The sequence below is a fragment of the Mustela putorius genome, unplaced genomic scaffold (genome assembly GCF_011764305.1).
Source record: "Mustela putorius furo isolate JIRA1106 unplaced genomic scaffold, ASM1176430v1.1 tig00003845_pilon_pilon_pilon, whole genome shotgun sequence".
Lineage (NCBI taxonomy): Eukaryota > Metazoa > Chordata > Mammalia > Carnivora > Mustelidae > Mustela > Mustela putorius.
The window spans coordinates 26,965,525-26,987,734 of NW_025421998.1; the positions used below are offsets into that span (position 1 = coordinate 26,965,525).

General features: G+C 34.7%; 1 protein-coding gene across 5 annotated transcripts in view; it reads right to left on the reverse strand.

Moving 5' to 3' along the window:
* Positions 1-22,210, reverse strand: part of PCLO (piccolo presynaptic cytomatrix protein) — a 408,014-nt gene that overhangs the window by 197,271 nt on the left and 188,533 nt on the right. For all 5 annotated transcript variants that reach the window (XM_045089737.1, XM_045089734.1, XM_045089735.1 and 2 more), the window contains exon 4: positions 8,810-9,520. In XM_045089737.1, the coding sequence (XP_044945672.1) occupies positions 8,810-9,520 (711 nt within the window). The remainder of the gene's footprint in view (positions 1-8,809; positions 9,521-22,210) is intronic.

The following is a 22,210-nucleotide window of genomic DNA, read 5'->3' on the forward strand; positions in this document are numbered from 1 at the left end:
CTTTTCTCTCCCCTCCTCCTCCTTTTCCTTTCCCTTCTTCCTTTAGCTATAGAGTTCTCAAATACAGATGCTGTCAGTTTGATATTCATTTTACATTCATGTTCTCACTACCTGTTGTTACCAGGTATGGTTAGAGATGTATCTTGAATGCATTATATGGTAAAATGTTTTGGCCAAATTTACAACATGACACAACTCAAATTTTTAAAAAGTGGTGATATATTATTCATGACTTCATGCAAAAAAATAAAAACCCATATGTATTCTTTGGTTTACCATGAATTAACTTCCATGGGTCATTTCAGATGTCTCCCCAGGAAAAACTTACTTTTCAGCAGCGGTAAGACTTTTAGTAGTAGGGCCGATGAGCACCTGACTAATTTTGGTTCCTTTGTCTTAAGAGATGCACATTAAAGAGGTAAGCACAGAAGAAGCACATTTCTAACAAAATCTTTCTAGATGGTCCAAGTGGACAGATGTTCCTCTCTCCTCACATCCCACACAATGATGAGCACAATTTTTTTGAGTTCAATATGCTTTCTATGTCTTTCCTTATCTTCCTTCCCAACCTTCACTAAATCACAGTAAATACTGTAACCAGAGTGATGGGGCACCTAAGCTCCTTGTGAGGAAAAAAAAATAAAATAAAAAGAAATCAAATTTGTGAAGGTGTCATTTATATTCTTTATTTTGTGTCTGCATAACTTATAAAACAGAACAAGGTAATAAATTATCCATATATATGGAGGAAATGTAACCATTGTTATATATAACAATTGAGTATAATAATAAAAGAAAAGTTATAGTTTCATACAATGAATTCTACAAGGTCTACATTTTACAAAAATAAGAATAGGACCAGACATGCAATGTAAAAAGGAAATCAAGATACATTAGATAGAAGACTAACACACATAAATATCAAAATACCTACAATCCCCTTCTGTGGTCTTTCTCCATAGGATCATGTTTTCTTTCCTTCCTTAGTACCATGTTCTACCCACTTCCCCCTCTTGCCCCTCTCCTGGTCTCTTTCCTCCACATTCCGCAGAGGATTCAATCATTATTTATGCATGATGATGCTGTGATGATTTTTCCCTCTAAATGACTCTTCCTTTCCATATTATGAAGTGGCTAACGGCTGCAAACATTTTCTCTACAGGCTTATGGGTCTAAGATAAAATGTTTGGGGTGGTTAATAAGAAAATCAAGTTAGGTGACCAAAGGGCATTTGTCTAAACTATTTAGAAGAAACAGTTGGTCATGGATTTATTGTGACACGGTAAATTGAAAAAAAGAAAATTCATAATGTCAACTCTTCTCACACTAGCTAGCATAGGAGTAAAGTCTCATGAGAGAGGAGAGTGACCTTCTGTTTTTTCATTACACTGTTAGTTATTAACTACCAGATCATATGCTGACCAAGCTCTTTGCCTCTTTAAGGATCCTACATGTTCATTTCTTTACCCTCTGCTGCTAAAATCAAAAAAAAGAAAAAAGTTGCTCTTCATATGCAGAGATAGATATACTGAGACACTCATCTGTCCAAGTATTTATCCCCAGACAAGTTAACTGGGCTATATAGATTTAACACTGCAAACTCGTGATTCATGGATATATATAGATATATAGATATATATTAACAAGGGAATAATTTGATCAAAGTAGATGGTACTGAGAAGATCATAAAACACAGTGTGTAAGTTGGATTTGGTTTTCTCTAATTATTTAATCTTCCAATGGCTGTCTGGAGTACTGTAACTCTAGAGGAATATGAACAAAGGATTTACAAGAGGGAGGTGTAATTTGACTTATTTTCTTCTAAATTTCTAAGTCCCTAGGACTAAAAGATTGAGAGTTTTCTCCTAGTTGCTCCAAAAAAAAAATATGGTTATTAAAAAAAAAAGTATGGTTGTATACTTATTTTTGAGAAGAATGTTAAACTATTTATGATAATATATTAAAATATATTAAGATTTACTGAAATGAACAGATTCAAATAGTTCTTTATAAATTACATATATATTATATATAACACATATATGTATATGTATAAATATCACTGAATTTTCTTATGTATGCATTATTTTCTTCATTTGAATGGGTAACCAGAAAATGAAATTAATTATCTATTTCATTTTTTACACGTAATACCATCTAGAATGACCTCTGAAATGATTATTTAAGAGGAAAATTCCATGCATCTACTTTTTACACAAGAATTTTTGTTTGTCACTTGGAGGCAGTGAGTGGGAACAAACATAATTTAAGCATACCTGCATACCTTTTTATTTTTTTAATAGCAATGTCATTTCTCAATTCCCCTGAGGAACACATTTTCTGTGCATTTTTCTGAGTACATTTAGCATTAGAGCCTACTGCACTTACTTTTACTGTTACTGTTATTGCACTTTTCCCATGTATAGAATTACAGTACTTGAGCCTTTCTAGCTGTGTATATGAAACAATTATGCAAAATTTCCAGAGGCTAAGATTCATATATATTTATATATATATTTTTTTTACTTACTAACTAAAAGTAGAGAGTGGAGAATTCCTTTTCCTTCTAATATTTCCCTGCCATTTACTGACCTGGAGACCAGTCAGAGAGAGGCAGTGATGAACTTGACCCATTTGAAACTCTTCGATGGTGGCATGTCCTGAAGCCTTCTCTAGTGATGTAGAAAGTGCCAAGACACACCTGTACTGGCAAACTCAGTTCAGCCCCTTTCATAAATGCAGAGATGTTTAGCTTTTCATACGAAAGACAAATGGAAGTTTACTGAATATTGCCATGTTGTTGGTAAATTTAATACTTACAAAGAAAGGATGCGATATAGCTTAATTTTTCCAAGCCATTTATTTCAATGTGCCAAAGTAAAACAACAAATGAATGATCTTTAATCATTTATACAATGGAAGGGTCAAAATGGATTACTAGCCTGATTGTTCTGAACACTCTAAAAATTAAGTCCATAATGTTCAGTGGGATTGGAGAGAAAAACTGAAAATTCTCACCTACACGGGAATCTTTTTCACAACAGAAAAACTCATTATTTTTCATTCCGATTATGCTGTCATTATATACAATGACTTCTACGTAACTTGATTATTAACGTCTTGGTCATTTTCGGCAAAAATAAAAGCTTATGCTAACGGATGTTCAAATTTTGGTGTTTATCAGGAGAGCTACAGTGTTTCAATGTAATACATCACATGCAGACAAGCAGTATTCTGTTTAAGTATATAGATAACAAGAGAACTCTGTAGCAACATGAAATTTTAAAATAGTAAACAAAAAAGTAAAGAAGACTATCTTTCAAATTAGTTATTATATTTGAGGATGCATTTTAATTTCATTTGACAAACACATTTTGACTGAGAAGAATAAATGGACAGACAAAAAGATATGGTGACAAAAAAATGTAAACAATATACTATGAAAATACGAAGGACACAAATGACATGGAATTATAGCAGTAGTTGCTAAGAGAAAAATAGTTATCATAATTATTGGCAGTATGGTACAAGTGTTATAAGACTGATGTGTAGTCTTGAAAAGCCACTCTTTTATAATCAGAACTGGACTATAATCTTGGCTTTGCCAAATTCTTAGCCATATGATCCTGGGTACAGAAATTCAGTTTTCTTCAATTTAAAGAAGATCAATATTTACCTCATCCACTGTTGTGCGGATGAAACAATTGAGAAAAGACTTAACATAGTGCCGAGAATATTCTAAGAGATAAATTAAGAATATTATCTTGATTTCAAACAAAAAACAAACTTAACACCAGTCAACACAGGGAGTTTAACAGCAGAAGTGACAGCCACCGAGGAGAAAAGTGGTCATTTCAGGCTGACGGAAGTGAGCAGCAACAATGTACAGGGACCTGAGTGCAAGTTATACTGGAGCCATATTCCACAGGGCTGAGAAAGCCAAACTAAGTTATGTGGACAGGAGTCTTGGCCATGGGATTCAAAAGCCTAAGTGAGTTTGAAAATGATCTAATGGGCCAGAAGAAGTAGATGTAAAGATTTTTACTATATTTTTAATTCAAAATTACATGCTTCTAATATTTAATAAATGGACTGACACTAATATTCCTTTACTTCTTATATGAGTTGGTTCCAGTTCTATAAGGAATCCTGAGGAAAAACTGGGAGTTACACTCTAAGGAGAAGTTATAGTGAGGTAGTCACTTTATTCATCCATCTTTACACTGAAGTTTCCTATTCAGTTGGGCAGCTCTCGCTCTCTGGCTTTTATTACTTATTAGCAATTATACCTGCTTTCCTGTTACAGGTAAGTGGTAGACAAAAGATTCTTGCAAAACAAAAATCACGTCATAAAGATAATAACATAAGAAATACACAAACACACGACAAACACATTACTAAAGAAGCTGACACTCCTCATATCATTACAAGCTTTTCATCAGCCACATTGCAACATAAAGGCAATGATGACCAAGTTAAACCAGATCTGACAGTTTGCCAAAAACACCTGCCATTATCAGGAAACCTATTGGACATCTGTATTGATGTCCATTATTGCCAATAGCAAACCTTGCCTAAACACAACATGCTTTAGCACCATAGCAAGCGATATGACACCATCACAAACTTCTAAAATTTACTGCAAATTCCAGAACTTCCCCAACTTTCAATAAAATGAAAAATAAACACTTACAATCTTCTTTTGATTTTTCTTATTTGATAATAAAAGACAAAAAAAAAAAAAAGTCACACGTCATCTGGAGAAACTTTCCATATCCAGCATGGAAAAATGGATGAAGTAATATGTACGAAATGATATGGTGACAAATCAAACTGTATTTCTTTGTCAGCAAATATTGCTGGAAAGAATAAATAAATAACTAGAAGGTCTGGGAGAAATTATAACAAAGTGAGTAGCAAAAGTTTTGATAATAACAGAATCAAAGTGTAGATATTTTTAATATTATCAGTTTAAATACTATTTCTGCTTGAGTAATATTTAAAGTGCTACTCTAAGCCACCAAGTATATTACCTACTGAAGAGTTGGCTTTTTTTGACAATTATTATTTTTAAAAGGGTAAGATTACAGAGATAGCAGTATCTGTGAAGTTAATTTACTATATCTGGTGACAAGTAGGTCAGAATAGGAAAGAATGACTCAGGATTTTGTGGATGTGGTGTTTGTTGTATAGCGATGAACCTTTATATCTTGAAGACTATCTTTAATGACAGGGATAGTGGGGGGCGGGGAGAAAGGTAGATGGGAAAAAATAAACCCTAGTTATCAGCAATATGCTACTTAGTAAGTATTTAGTAAACAATAAACATAAAAATATAGAAATAAAAAAACTCAAACATAAAAATAAAAGAAAAATAAATTCTCTTTAAGAGAATTATCATGTGAAAACAGCCCTCTGAAAAAGAAATTTGGAAATATGTGATTGTGCTATATAAAATGGCATATGTCATTTTTAAAAACTGTCATATCTGCTCCCTTAACAAATTTTAAAAAGAGTATTATAATCTGCTTCTAAGCCTTCCAGATGCGGAACTCCAGCGGGCTTTAAAGGAATTTGTGTGTATGTATATGTATATATATATACATATACACACACACACATATACACACATACACACACATATCTATGTAAATATGTATATATTAAATTCCTCATTTTCTGACAGATAGCAAGAACAAATTATTGGTATCAGGGAAGATTAACATTTGTTTGTGGACTTTTCATAATTAAAAAAATTATTTTCAGGGGCACCTGGGTGGCTCAGTGGGTTAAAGCCTCTGTGGGATCGAGTCCCGCATTGGGCTCTCTGCCCAGCAGGGAGCCTGCTTCCTTCTCTCTCTCTCTCTGCCTGCCTCTCTACCTACTTGTGATCTCTGTCTGTCAAATAAATAAATAAAATCTTTAAAAAAAATTTATTTTCAGTTTCAAACTAAAACACGTAGCAAGATTTGGCAAGTACAAACTGATCCAGTCCTTCTAATTCTGATATATTCTTATAGGTTATCATTCTTGTTATGGATGGTCATTAAAACTAAACATCAAAATACCAAAATTAGCTTAACTTAAAAGATGAAATTCAAATAGCTCCATCATAAAACTTTAGACCAAGATTTTTTAAAATGTTAAAGTACAATCAATGCTTTCTCTAAAATACTATTATTAATCATATTTTAATGTGATTAAGGTGATCAAGTGTATCTATATTAGATAAACTAACAATAATTTTAGCTTATTTCACTGATTTATATTATGTTTTTGTGAATGTTTTCTATTGTTAATAATATATTAGTAAATCAGTGTATACATTTGATTCAGAAATAAGTACACACATACCAAGGTAGTAAAATAAAAGAAAAAGTAGTGAGAAAAGGATGTGATAAAAAGATAGTGATGAAGGTGTAAAATAAAATTAAAAGTACATTAACAAAAAATTTGGCTATTTCTTATTTAGATTCTTTAACAAGCAATGGGAAATCATTAGCAATATCTGAGTGACAGAGTTAAATTATGTGAAATTTGGAAAATAATTCTCTAAACTCTAGAAGACAAACTGAGGGTCATTGGAGGGTAAGTGGGTAGGGGATGGGGTAACTAGGTGATGACTATTAAGGAGGGCATGTGATGGAAGGAGCACTGGGTGCTAAACAAAACTAATGAATTATTGAACACTACACTAAAACTAATGATGTACTGTATGTTGACTAACTGAATTTAAATAAATGAATAAATAATAAATATTCATAGATATTCTTTTGTAATAAAAATGTTATTTTTATTAAAAATGAAAAAGTAAAATGAACATTTGTCATCTTCTGTTGAGGTCACTGTAACAAAATAAAACTGCCACGCATAAGTAAACAAAAAAAAAGGTCTGACAACCATATATATGGAAGTAGGGAGAAAGAGCAGGGAGCAGGCACGGTGACATAATTAGAATCCTCGAATCATTAGTGACAGGTCATGAAGGCCATCATTAGGAGCATCTTCAGGAATAGGCATCAACAGACAGGAATGTGAGAAATTGGATGCAGAGAGCAAAGAGTGGGAAGGTAAGAAGAAATCTGAGAGTACTCAAAAGGGTAGTGACTGGGAGGTTAGAGACGAATGAATGATATTGTCATTACCAGAAACAGAAAGTCAGAAGAAACTGCTTCTATAGAGAGTGGATGAGATTCAAACAAATGATTTCTGGTTTACAGTAAGGCTTTGAAGCAGAAGTCATACTGGGTATTTGAAAACACAAATCTGATACTCAAAAGAGGGCCAGGACGGTTGCAGGTAGACTTAAGAATTGCTCATGTGGCTCCCCTAAGAACAAAGAAGACAAAACTCAAACCAAAGCAAAACACAAAGAAAACCTAATCACGTAGAGATTAGGAAAGAAAGCGATACACAAAGTCAGAGTACAACTCATAAAGCATGAGCAGAAAGACAAAAAGAGAACCAAAAGGGAAGGGTCACAAAAGCCAGGGGCACTTCACAAACAGAGAAACAGCCAAAGGCACCAGGTTTTGCCAAGCGGTTAGCTAGAAGAAGCAACGGGTGGTGGTCATGTTACTAGATCCAGCCATTGGAATAAAGAATATACAGGCACCAGCTCTGACTCTGATATACTCATACAAGTAATGAAGGTAGACCAGGATTTACTTAACGAGTGATACAACATGTATCAAAGATGGGTTAGTAACCATGTGTGAAAACTGAAAACACCAAAAAAATGTACTATAGATTCTTATTAAAGTTCTAATATTAACTTTTAATATTGATAAGTCATTTTTTTCCCTTCAAGTCACTGCTGTTATTTGTGAGGTAAAATCATTCAACCAGATATGATGTAAGATCTCATGTAGTTCTAAAACAGAGTTCTTCTAAAAATGACATTATTGCTTGTACAGATAGAGGTTAAAATGGATACTCTGAAAAGCTGCCTCTAAAGAAAGAGAACATATATTATTTCAGATGATGCCTGGATTATAAATAATCCTTCAATAATAAACACATTAAACAAACTCCAAATAGAGTGTGTTATATTAAAATCATGTTAAATACCAAAATTTACTTTTGTCCTGAATTTTAGCCACGCATTTTTTTTTTTTTTTGGGCAATTGCAGTTTAATCATTTTATGGCTAGTGGCTCCTTAAAAGGCTTTCAAGCAGAAAGAAACATGTTGACTTGCTTAATGCAGGTGACTAAGTGAATAGAAACTTATATAAAGTCACATTTTTTTTATAGAATTTTTTTTTAAGATTTTTAATTTATTTGTTTGACAGAGAGAGATCACAAGTAGTCAGAGAGGCAGGCAGAGAGGGAGAGGGAAGCAAGGCTCCCTGGCGAGCAGAGAGCCCGATGCGGGGTTTGATCTCAGGACCCTGGAATCATGATCTGAGCTAAAAGCAAGGCAGATGCTTAACCCACTGAGCCACAGAGGTGCCCCAAGACACATATTATTTTATATTAAAGGTGGATACTGATTTTATGTTCATAGAGGAGAGGAGAAGAAGAAACTTATTTAAGAAACTCTTCTTATCACTCTCCAGAATTCCAGTAAATTACCAGATATGCATAAAAGCAAGGAAAATAAATTTGATACCTATGCTTTATTTACATTAGATCAAGCTGTCAGAAGGCCCGAGTTGTTCATTTCAGCAACTGTTACACATTTCCAAAAGTGTCTTCAATCCAAGGCTTGCACTTACATAATTACCATTAAGCACGCTCTGTACTTAGGTAAAAATTCACAAATTTCATATATATAAGACGGTGCAAAGACAGGAAAATGTAACTTACTGTTTTTTCTTTCCCAGGTTCCACACGATCAGGCTTTGCTGTGCCTGCTGCCTGTGGTTGTTCTTTCATTGTTTGAGTTGCCTCATCGTCTTCCTTGGGCAAACTTGGAGGCGGGCCACAGGGTTTATCTTCCATTTTGGTCTGTGGTGGCGTCTCCTGTACTACCTGTGGAGTCACTATGCCTTCTGGCTTTTCTTCAGTGGTTGGTACTTGAGTTTTAAATAAGTCTTGTTTCTGTTCCTCCTCTAGAGCTGATGGTTTTGTTACTGGAGGTAACTTTTTGTCTTCAGGTGCTGGCTTTTTTTCTTCAGAGGTTGGTTTCTTTTCTTCAGGAGGTGGCTTTTTTTCTTCTGGGAGTGACTTTTTGTCCTCAGAGGGTGGCTTTTCTTCTTGAGGGGCTGAAGTTTTATCTTTCTCTAGTTGACTCTCTTGTTTGTGATCTGTGGTCACCTTTGGGAGAATCTTCTCAACTGATGGTATTTCTTTTACTTTTTCTGGAAGTATTTGCTCAGCTTCTGTTTTTACTTCTTGTTCCTTCTTTTTCATTTTTGCTTGGGGAGGCATTGTTGTTTTCTGAGATGGTTGTTCTGGAGGGACGGGCGTAGGAGAGGCTTTTGGTCCTGAAGGTGTAGATGGCATTTTGCCCATATCTCCGAGCTGTCCTGATATTGCTCTCTGGGTTTGGCAATTTAAACAAAGCCATTCTTGAATCTGCAAAGAAAACAGCAATGAACAGATTAACTATATTATAATGGATCTGTTTTGATGCCCATATTAAGTTAACAGCTGGTGATTTCTAGTTGCTCTTTTGTATAGGGAGAAGGTAAGTCCTTTTTTCCCATATCAATTAAATAGTGACTTCTAAGGAAAAAGACTATTTATAATCTAAAAATATGAGGAATCCCTAGAGATTGGCAATTCACTCTCCTCACCATAAGGAAGAAAAAAAAAATATAGCATTAAAGATGGAGCTGGGATTGGGGGGAGGGTATGTGGAGTCAGGGGAATATTCACTTTTTTTGGTGAAGAATCTGCATTTGTTCCAAACAGAATATTTTGGAGCGTGGGGGTTTCAAATTGGTATTTCAAATATTTACACAAAAGTATTAAATTTTGTCGTCATTTTCTAGTAACTACAATTAAGCAAAAGTTCTTTTAGGATTTAGCGTATAATCTCCTATCTCTTGATGTGGGTCAAATGTAATTCGATCTACCAGAGTAGAACTTCACAAAGTACATAAAAAGTTTTTAAGAATAATTCGTACATAATTCTCTATCTCCTTTAGGGCTAAAAAAATAATTTCATTCTTAATAATGTTCAAATTTCTCATGCAACTGAGCAAGACACAATAATTGGCTCAAAGTGTTTAATATCTTTCCCCCAGAGTTTTTTGAATCTCTGACTAAAATAGTTCCTTGCATTTCTGCTACTCAGTATAATCCGTGGGCCATTTGCACCAACAGCCTGAGGTGGTCATAAGACATGCAAATTCCCGGGGAATTCCTAAAACTGTTTTAGCAGGATCCTGGGGGTTGGAGAAGGAGTAAATAAACTGGTTAATTCTTGGTTGATTCTTTTGTAAGTTAAATTCTGAACACAAATCTCTCATAACACATACAAATGATGGCATGGAAGACTGATTATGTTAGACTAATAATATTGCAGAATTCTTCCCTTATTGATGTATGCTATGTTTTTCCTACCTTATAAATATTATAATGTAAGAGCTAAAGGCTATACATGTAGCTTCTAATTGTTACATTTAACAAATACCTATTCTGTAAAGTCCAAGGTTGGAAGAGCATAGAAATAGTATTATATTCATATGTTGCACTGTTTTCTGAGTTCAGTTTCACAAGCTGCTTTCCATACTGGATCACTCTTTCTAGTTACAGGACTGAAAACCATTCATTGTTCTAGAATATTATTAGGGATCTAAGTTTTATTTCTTATTTCAGCTTCTAATTTCATTAAAGATATTTAAAAAATGTTGCTTAATAATAATGACTTAGGAACACCTGGGTGGCTCAGTCAATTAAGCATCTGCCTTCGGCTCAGGTCATGATCCCAGGTCCTGGGATGAGCAGGGAGTCTGCTCATTGCTATCCATCTGCACCTTCCCCCCAACCTCCACTCGTGTTCTTTCTCTCCCTCTCACTCAAATAAATATTATTTTTAAAAAAATAATAATGATGACTGTTTTATAACCTGTAAGCTATTACAATTCTTATTTGCTTATCTAAAAAGTTAGGACAGAAGTCCATTATTTAATTTTTGTAAAATGTGGTCTATAGAAGTATGCGTTACAGGTTCATTTGCTCTTCTGTGTACAATCATACAATACCAATTCTCTTTGTAATTTCAGGTCTCAGCAACTCTCAAGTGAATGGTGGCTTCTTTCTATCAGAACTTTATAGAAAAGTCTTAGGAAAGAAACTGGTTTTGATTCCTTGTGTCAAATAGGAAAAAGTTCTCTCCAGCTCTTCTGCCCAATAGTCCCCGGAGGGGGCACTTCCAGAGTCCTACAGAAAATCAACCTTTACCTGTGTTGTGGTTTTAAAAACCATGACTCAGTTGAGCCACATAGAAGGATATTTTCATCCAGAACCTGCCATCTTTTAAAAACAAAAGCGGATGCAAAAGCAGCATCATTGCTGTTTTGTCACACAAATTCTAAAAACCAAAAGCAGGTGTGCGTTAAGCATTCCTGGCAAGCCAGGTCCTAAAGTAAAGAAGTTAGGGAGTGTTTTATATACCAGGAACACTGGTATCATTACACTGCAAATTTTTATCAAAATAATAGTGTGATCCTTTTATCTGAGTCTTCGGAACAAAGTTATCATCTCATAATCTTACAAGTAATAGCATATGATACCACAGTGGTACACAGCTCTTGTTAAAATGAAAACGTGTTGAGAAAATAAACAAAGTGACTATTTCAAAGTAATATACTCATTATTTTCATATATTTAAAACTTAGGTAAGAGGATACAAGGTATCCTCTATGTAACCTACAGTGTCAAAAAATACTTCATTTTTCCTAATTTAAAGTAATGTTTGATAAAACTACAAGCAGTGATAACCACACTAGTATGGTCTGCAAGGCAAAAGGAAGACAATGTCAATCTAGAAGAAAAAGGATCTTATCCTGAGAGCATCACTGGCTAGATCAAACTTGTGTTTTCCTTAAATTTCCATCCCTATACAGTTAAACTTGATATTTTTATACTTGGTCTCTCAGTTGCATGACTGATTTGCATTTGAAATAAGATTATTAAGACAAGTCTAATTCTTTTGACTTTACACTTTGATTAACTGTCACCAAAATTCATTTGGGGGCACCTGGGTGGCTCAGTGGTATAAGCCTCTGCCTTCGACTCAGGTCATAATAAGTCTTTTAAAAAAAATAAATTAAAATAAAAAAAACTAAAATTTAAAATAATTTAAAATTTTAATTTAAATAATTAAAAAATAAAATAAAAATTAAAAAATAAAATAAAAGTTTAAAAAATTCATTTGGAAACAGAATTTGCTAAATTTACATGTCAAATAATAACAACATAATTCACTTATGTATCTACTCTGTATATATTTATTTTAGTTATATCTATGGAGTACATATACCATTGAGCAAGGATATGTGTAAGGTTTATTTCATGATGGAACTTGCATGAAAGTAGGAGGACTAAGATACGGGTTAAAATAAATATATAGTAAAAATATATTTACATATAAGGGAAATGGAAAGGATATAATAGTTTCAATGGGCTTGTCTGATGAATTTGTTTAGAACACATGGGATTTGATAATTCATGAATCCCAAAGGAGAATTTTTTCAGCAGACAATTAGAAATGCTGAATTGGAAGACTCATATGTGTGTCTCTTCTTTCTGCAGCTCTAGAACCAAAATTAGAATGCCAACAAATTCAGCAAGCAGAGGAAGTTATAATATCAATAAGGAATTAAAAAGGGGAGGAAAACAGTTAACAAAATCAAAAGACAACTGACAGAATGGGAGAAGATATTTGCAAACGACATATCAGATAAAGGACTAGTGTCCAGAATCTATAAAGAACTTAGCAAACTCAACACCCAAAGAACAAATAATCCAATCAAGAAATGGGCAGAGGACATGAACAGACATTTCTGCAAAGAAGACATCCAGATGGCCAACAGACACATGAAAAAGTGCTCCATATCACTCGGCATCAGGGAAATACAAATCAAAACCACAATGAAATATCACCTCACACCAGTCAGAATGGCTAAAATAAACAAGTCAGGAAATGACAGATGCTGGCGAGGATGCGGAGAAAGGGGAACCCTCCTACACTGTTGGTGGGAATGCAAGCTGGTGCAACCACTGTGGAAAACAGCATGGAGGTTCCTCAAATGTTGAAAATAGAACTGCCCTATGACCCAGCAATTGCACTATTGGGTATTTACCCTAAAGATACAAACGTAGTGATCCAAAGGGGCACATGCACCCGAATGTTTATAGCAGCAATGTCCACAATAGCCAAACTATGGAAAGAACCTAGATGTCCATCAACAGATGAATGGATCAAGAAGATGTGGTATATATACACAATGGAATACTATGCAGCCATCAAAAGAAATGAAATCTTGCCATTTGCAACAACATGGATGGAACTAGAGCGTATCATGCTTAGTGAAATAAGTCAAGCAGAGAAAGACAACTATCATATGATCTCCCTGATATGAGGAAGTGGTGATGCAACATGGGGGCTTAAGTGGGTAGGAGAAGAATCAATGAAACAAGATGGGATTGGGAGGGAGACAAACCATAAGTGACTCTTAATCTCACAAAACAAACTGAGGGTTGCTGGGGGGAGGGGGTTTGGGAGAAGGTGGTGGGATTATGGACATTGGGGAGGGTATGTGCTTTGGTGAGTGCTGTGAAGTCTGTAAACCTGGTGATTCACAGACCTGTACCCCTGGGGATAAAAATATATGTTTATAAAAAATAAAAATTTTTTTAAAATAGGGGAGGAAATTACAGTAATACCAAAATTTGCACATTTCTTTAAATATGAAAAATTAAATTTTATTCAGAAAGGGCATATGAAATGGCAGAGGCTAGGGTAAAATCAAAGTAGAAATGAGAAAGGCCAAAGTGATCAAATTTTAATAATGAGTAAAGTGGGTGAAAATTAATTTTCAAGAAAGTTCATTTTGGGCATATGGGTTATAGCCATTGTCATCTTACCATTAAATACACACACAATTAGTAGAAAAGTTGGCTTCACAAGTGACAATTTAGGAAATACTCTACAACCACATAAGATGTAATAATCTGTAGTTCACAATTTTTTTTTTGCATTCTTTACCAAAAGTAATCCCAAAGATTTTTGTATCCCTGTATTCAGGGATTTAATTAAGAAGTATTACATTTCTAGGTCCAAAAAAACATTATCTGCCCTCTTAGTTTGTCAACAGCCACACTACTAAACATGCATCATGTTTCTAGACCAGTAACAATCTGGGGATAAAATAAGCAAGATGCCTAAATTATACAGAAATTCAATGCATAAATGATCACTGTCTATATCCGGTTTTTACCACCTGAAAGGATTTTACCACACGTGGCATTAACTCTTTCTGCAAATTGCAAAACACTTGACTATTCATAGTTTTCCGTAAGGCTAAACATCAACAGAGTTATAGCGTTATCTTTGAAAATAAAGACAGTAAGACAGGGGTGCCTGGGTGGCTCAATCGGTTGAGTGTCTGACTCCATTTCAGCTCAGGTCTTGATGTCATGGTTTGTGAGATGGAGCCCATCAGCCATGCTCTACACCCAGCAGGGAGTCTGCTTAAAGATTATCTCCCTCTGTCCCTCCCCCTATTCGTTCTCTAAATCTCTCCCTATAAATAAGTAAATAAATCTAAAAAAAAAAAAAACCAGCAAGACAATCAGAAAATATATACCATGTAATATATATTTATATAAATAAAGCCATTGCTGTTATATTATTGGGTTTACTACATAGAAAATACATAGGAAATAATACAGTGCTTAAAGGCTTTTTTTTTTTTTTACTTACAAGTCATCGTTATGGATGCTTCCAGACTATTTCCATTTCATTGGTTTCACTAGGTTCTTAAATTATGTTTTATTTTCAGTATCCTATAAATATCTCCTAATAGTATAAAACATAAAAGATTTTATCTATATTATTATTAAATGTATCAAATACATTCAGAAGACTCTGTGAGACCAATCACCTTTTAATCTAGGGCTTCAACATTAATAACCTGGACACCAAATTCATTTCCAAGTAGGGGAAATTCTGATAAACAAATAGTGTATAAAAAATAACTCCATGTTGATCACAACATACTAAAATGTATCCAATTGTCAGCTGGTGCATGTTAATAGAATGCATTTATCTTAACATCCAATCATTAAGAGCATGTTCAAAGCAATGCTCCACAAATCCATTAATCTTATGAGCAAAGTAGGAAATGAAGGCAATAAAAACCCAGAAGAGGGACACTGCTGTGCTACTCAGCATTTTTCCATCAATAAGCAATTTGCTTTATATAACATTTCAGCTGTAACTATAGCAACAATACCATTAAGGAAAATCTCCAAACTTCAGGCCTGCCTATTTATTCCTTTTAAGTATCATTTCGGAAGCACGATAATAAGACCTGCAGCAGGTTGAAAGTTGGCCGTTAGACTTGAAATGGTAGAAAACGGATGGCTGCAAAGCCTGTAGGAGACTTCACAGTCATATCTGAGACGTCTTCACCGCATTTTAGCATGAATTTTCATTAAAAGACCAACCAGGCGAATTTGGAAGCTCAGAGAGTTTCCACCAACAAGAGTGTGTAAGGAGAGATTACATACCCCCTACTCAAAATTCTGTAAAAGAAAATCAAGCCATCGAGGGAACTTATACTCAAATACCTTGTAGTTTCCAGCCTACTATTGTCTTTGAGTCAACAATAAACATTTTACACAGGTTTCTGTTTGCCTGTTTATCTGCTTTTCACTCAGAATGTTATTTTTTTCAGCTAAAAAATAATTACACTGATGATCTGTTTAGAAATCACTATTTATTTACTCACTAACAAGCCCCCAAACTGGGAAGAAATGTTACCTGCAACTGGTCACTGGTATCTGTCTCATCTGTAGTCTTGGATGAAGGTGTTCTATTTATCGAAGGCCTATATATATATATATATTCTTTTTTTTAATTTAATTTTTATTGTTTATGCACCATGCCCTGTGCTCCATACAGTATATGCCCTCCTTAATACCGACCACCAGGCTCATCCCTCCCCACACCCCCCCCTTCCAAAACACTCAGTTTGTTTCTCAGATTCCACAGTCTCTCATGTTTCATCTCCCCCTCTGATTCACCCCATTTCACTTTTCCTTTCTTTCTCCTAATGTCATCTGTGTTATTCCTATGCTCCACATGTAAGTGATAACACATGATAATTGACTTTGAATACCCAGCTTTTGTATCAACATGGTCGGGACTGGAAGAGATGATGGTGAGTAAAATAAGTCAAGCAGTGAAAGTCAATTATATATTCTTTTTTTAAAGATGGTGCTTTTGAGGAAGAAGCAGGCTCCCTGCTGAGCCAAAAGCCTGACACGGGGCTCAATCCCAGGACCCTGGGGATCATAACTTAAGCCAAAGGCAGGCGTTCAACTGACTGAGCCACCCAGGTGCCCTGGACCCATACACTCATACAATTCAAGTGGACATTCTGAAAATCAGATTTTTTTGGTTTAAATTTCTAAATATATTTCCTTTTGTTATTTGTAAAAGGGAAAAACACTGAATTCACAGTTGGTGCACTCTTTATTTCAGATTACACAATCGGTTCCTAGACTATACAATCAGGATATTAGAAATCTGTAATCATTCATGAGATTGCACTTTACAAGTATATGCAATGATGTATTTGTGGTATTTCTATTCTTATTCTGTCGCTCCTAAAAATGAATGAGATGTATGTCAGCTCCTCTTCTTATACTGTTGTTGACTAGAATGTATAGCTTCCTTAGTACTTTTGTTCTCTTTACAATCAATGGAACCTATCTCCAAAATACATAAGTGAATGATTGGGGTTATTCCTCACTTATTTTCTGTGAAGATATAAGAATTATATCAGAATGTATTAGAATATAAATAGTCATATGAAAACAAACAAACAAAAAAAACCCAAATGGGCTATTTAAACATTAACTTCCAAAGGAATTGCTGAACGTTAAGGGTAGGAATCAATAATGAATCAAACAGAATATTGGATATTGTTACGAATTTGTACTGGGGTTGTTCTGCCTGGGCTGAAACTGATCTGTGGTCATGCCCTTCTGCATCTCTTCTTTTATGTGGATGCTTATTTCTGTAAGACCACATACGCCCATATACCCGCACAAAGTATTTCATCGATTTGAGGCTCTTAGTGTAAGTTTCTACATAATGTAAACTATATTATCAGATATTTCCATAAATAGCAACATGCCAACTAAAATCATGTATACTACTTCAGGGATTAAAACTATATTTAGGTTAGAATTGCAAAATCTCAGTTGACAAGCTTTTTGTATCCATTTTTCTTTGACTAAACCAGGATCATTTTTCTAGTCATTTCCTCATCACAATTTTCCTAAAATATGTATTTTTCTAAACTAAGAAAGTAATCTCTGAGTGTTTCATATTTTAAATGCCATTAAATAAATAACATATACACACATGCATTAATTAAAATACCTCTCAATTACATTAACACAATTTTCACAAGACTTGAAAAAAATCAGGGGCTTCCTTTTAGAAAGACACATATATTTATGTGTATACATATATATACACATATAAAAATATACATATATAAATATATATATTTATATTTATTTGCATGGATAAGACCTACATAGGGCTCGTTTCCTTATAATGTCTTCCTTCTTTCTTTCCTTCCTTCCTTTTCCTCCCTCCCTTTTCTCCTTCTTTCTTTATATCTGTATAGAGGGAGCAAGAAGAGTGAGCTCACTGAGACTACTCTTTGATTAAAAAAATCTATCTGGGGGCACCTGGGTGGCTCAGTGGGTTAAAGCCTCTGCCTTCGGCTCAGGTCATGATCCCAGAGTGCTGGGATAGAGCCCCGCATCGGGCTCTCTACTCAGCGGGGAGCCTGCTTCCTCCTCTCTCTCTGCCTACCTCTCTGCCTACTTGTGATCTCTCTGTCCAATAAATAAATAAAATCTTTAAAAAAAAAATCTATCTGATTTGGTTCAATCACAGGGATCAGGGTAAGTGATCTCCCACCAGTGTGTATAAAGGACAACTCCAAAGACACAGCTGTTTTCTCACTGGTAACCAATGATGCAAACTTACGGGTAATCATACATAATTACTGTGTTACCTTTAGCTAACTCAGCTCTAGCAAAAACAGAAGGCTTAAAGAGAAGGCTCATCTTTGGACTCAAGGCATTACTATTTGCGATTAATGGTTCTAGTGTACTACATTCTAGGCTGACAGTTATTTATGTAAGTCTGGTATACAAATAACCAACAGTTTAAAAAATTTCATTTATGTTATATGGATAGCAAGCTCATTTTTTAAATAATCAGTTCTCATCCCTCTGTTTATAAGCTTGTATTATATCCCTATTACAAGAAGTGTGTATTTATTTTGCATATGTTAATTAATACATCAAAGCAAAAATTACCTTTTAAGTCTAATGTAGTCAGTAGTCAGCACTACAGGCAATGAGTAATTGAATTTTATAACAAATTTTGAAGATGTTAACACACTTCATCACAAAGGAATTTTGTTAAGATTACAAAGCTATATGCATTTGGAAGACAGATTATTTAAAGCACATTGACTAAAATCTGTAGAACATTTTATAGGATAAACAAAAACCAGTCCCAGTTTTTAATTTAAGCATCACTGTGGATATAATGATCAAAGACAGAATAATCTCACATATGAGGGAGACTGAAATGTACAGGAAGGCGGTAGGCACGAGACCGACCGGACGATGGAGATGCATGCAAAGTGGGTGGAGCGATGGGGCAGTGGTGAGCCCTTCTACAGGACACGGTGCGGCCCTGGAAGCCCTTTTTGCAGGGGAGAATCAGTGTGTTGATTTTGCAAGGCATAAACTTGTCTAGGGTGAACTCTGTTTCCAAAAATTCCCTTCCCTAAATGTTTCCCATTATAACGTGACACCAGAGACATCTGGTGTGAGATACGGAGGGCAGAAGCCAACAAGCAGCCACGGTGCTTTCCGCATGCTCAGACAGCTAGCACAGGGTCACACGTACTGTTGGCAGCTCACACATGTCACTTACTGCTTAGGACAGTAGGCAGGCATACAGCTGCTCTGTTTTCCTCTGGATTCTTCTTCAGCTTCTTCTTTAGCTTTTAGGATGGAAACAATGGGAACAGACCAGGTTCTGGGCTGTTTTCATGGGTTCTACCTGGTCCCTGCTCTCCCTCTTTTAAATTCATCTTTCTTTCCTCTGCCTGACCTCCATCCTTCAATCTTCAGTAGGCTTTCAGCAATCACTTACTTAAGATCATATCCTTACAACAAAATCCTTATATAGATTCTATACTTCCTAATGGTCTGTTTCTCTAATTAAAGTCCAAGTGATAGAATCACAGTGAGTCATCTGTTATTCAAGGAATGATGATGTATTACACTTTTATACAGTTATGTCAGTATATGTGCAAAGTAATTCCAATAGTGTATTTCAGATCTTAAGTTGCATGGCAAAGAAAGTACACTTAACTGGAATTCAAGAGAAATAGGGACTATCTTTGGTTCTGTCAGTGTGACATGCATAAATAGATTATCTAGAAGTTTTTATTTTTTATTTTTTGGGGGGGTTAAAATTATGATAAAAAATTTTAAAAAGCCCCCCAAAATAATTTGTGACATATATACATATGTGTATATATATATACAATGAAAAATTTTAAAGGGTGAACACCCATGCATCCACTGATCCCTTAAATGGAACACAGACAATATTATTAGAGACTTTTGCTATCATATCCTATTCTGTACTCTCAAAGAACAACCACTATTTTAATTTTTGTGTTGTTTTACATTTTATGGTTTTAATATGTGTATAATATTTATATATGTTTTACTCTTATATATTTTTGAACTATATATAGTTTTGTGCATTTTCTCCTTTTATTCTTTTTCAGTAAACTCTGCCTAGATACAAAAATGATCAACAAAATATGTGTGGGGCATAAAGAAAAAGTTTATAATCAACACCTGGGAACAAATGATTCAATTAACAAATGGAATACTATCATATTTGAAGCTTCTTTCAAACTCACCTCTTTATATCTTCCTTCAAGTTAACTATCATCCTATCTTATCTGTCTGTAATTACAACATTTTGGGCACAGTTTTACCCTATATGTTTAAGTCCCTAAACAATATATTGCTTGCTATTGAATACTCTGAGAAATGGTACCTAAATTTCCTTTCCGTTTTTGAGTCTCATTTTAGTGTTAGAGTTTTAAAGTGTTATTTTAGATGGACAGGGAGGTAGGTATGTAGATAGATATGGATAACCTTCCAAATCAAAGTATTTCCTCAAAACTAAACTATGGTGCTATTAGCTAGTACTGATGATGATGATGATAGGTAAGTATTACATGTAAGACCATAGCTAGGTGTAGCCACCGTGAGAAACTAGAAAATGCGTGACTCACATGAACTCATTCAATTTCATTTTTTAAATTTTTTAAAGATTTTATGTACTTATTTGACAGACGGAGATCACAAGTAGGCAGAGAGGCAGGCGGGGGGGGGGGGAGGAGGCTCCCCACAAGGCAGAGAGCCCGATGTGGGGCTTAATCCCAGAACCTGGGGATCATGACCCAAGCTGAAGGCAGAGGCTTTAACCCACTGAGCCACCCAGGCACCCCTCAACTTCATTTTTAAAAATATTAGAGACCCAACAAAACACATCTGTTCCAAACTCAGGTTATGAACCAGCAGTGTACATTCTCTTCACTGGACCAGCTTTTAATTAAAAACTTAGTAAAAATCCTATAATCTGAGTGATCAAAGATTACTGAATTACTATGAGGCTAATTTTTAAAAAAGTAGAATATGATTGTTCAGATATCCAAAAATAGAGTTCATAAAGATTTGAGCATTCTATTTTTAGATAGCTTTTGGCTTCACGTTTAGTAACTAATGAATATTGAGGGATCTCAAAAAGACTTCAAAGTAGTGTTATTCAGTTCATTCACAGAATATTTACTGCTTATTTGCAATGATTTTCATGCTATTTTAAGTGCTAAATATATATTCGCTGTTAGAAGGACCAACATAATTATATAAGAACCAACAAAAATACATTAAATGTATATTCATATATGATTCATGTATGATTTATAGATGGAAAATAATGATCTATTATAGAGTCTAGGCTGAAACTAGTAGAGATAGGAAAAAAAATCAAATTTAAGTAAACAGTCAAGAAGGACTTAGTTTCTCAGTTATGGCATGACTATAGGCATCTTTTAAAGCTAGTCATTTCTTCAAGCTGTTCTTTTTCTGGCAGCCAATCATAGACTTGAGGATCTAAGTCTCATATATTAAACCTGAATTCCACCTGTATTTTAAAAATATATAAATGGATAACATAAATAGACACATATATTTTTATTAGATTACCTGTTCATGAAAAATATTTGAACAATTGGAAACTATCATCAAACATTACCTTGACTAGTCTGATATCCTGAAAGATTTTTTTAAGGATGTAATTTCTGATGATGATGCAATAGCCAGTTGCGTGACTGTATTTTATTTAATGATGCCACTATTAGAAAACTATTCTAAATACAACAATGCAAACATAAGTCAGAAGGTAGATGCAAGGGAAGAGAGAGTACTGAAGAATTTAAAGTAGTTTATATAATTCCATAAATAAAATATTATCCATTATTTCACTATCTGGTATTCAACAATGTGCCAATAATGTATATTATACATTCAGACTTTCAGGACTCAGTCTCCAGCTCAACATTATACTGCTGCCAGCAAAGAGATAGGTGTAGCCCTTAGAAGCCTGAAGACTCACTAGTTATTCACAGGATCCAGGGAAAAATAGACATTTCAAGGGACGCCTGGGTGGCTCAGTTGGTTGGACGACTGCCTTCAGCTCAGGTCATGATCCTGGATTCCCGGGATCGAGTCCCGCATCGGGCTCCCAGCTCCATGGGGAGTCTGCTTCTCTCTCTGACCTTCTCCTCGCTCATGCTCTCTCTCACTGTCTCTCTATCAAATAAATAAATAAAATATTTTTAAAAAAATAGACATTTCAAGTAGGTTTAACTTTCACGTGTGTTGTTGTCTCTGGCTTACAGC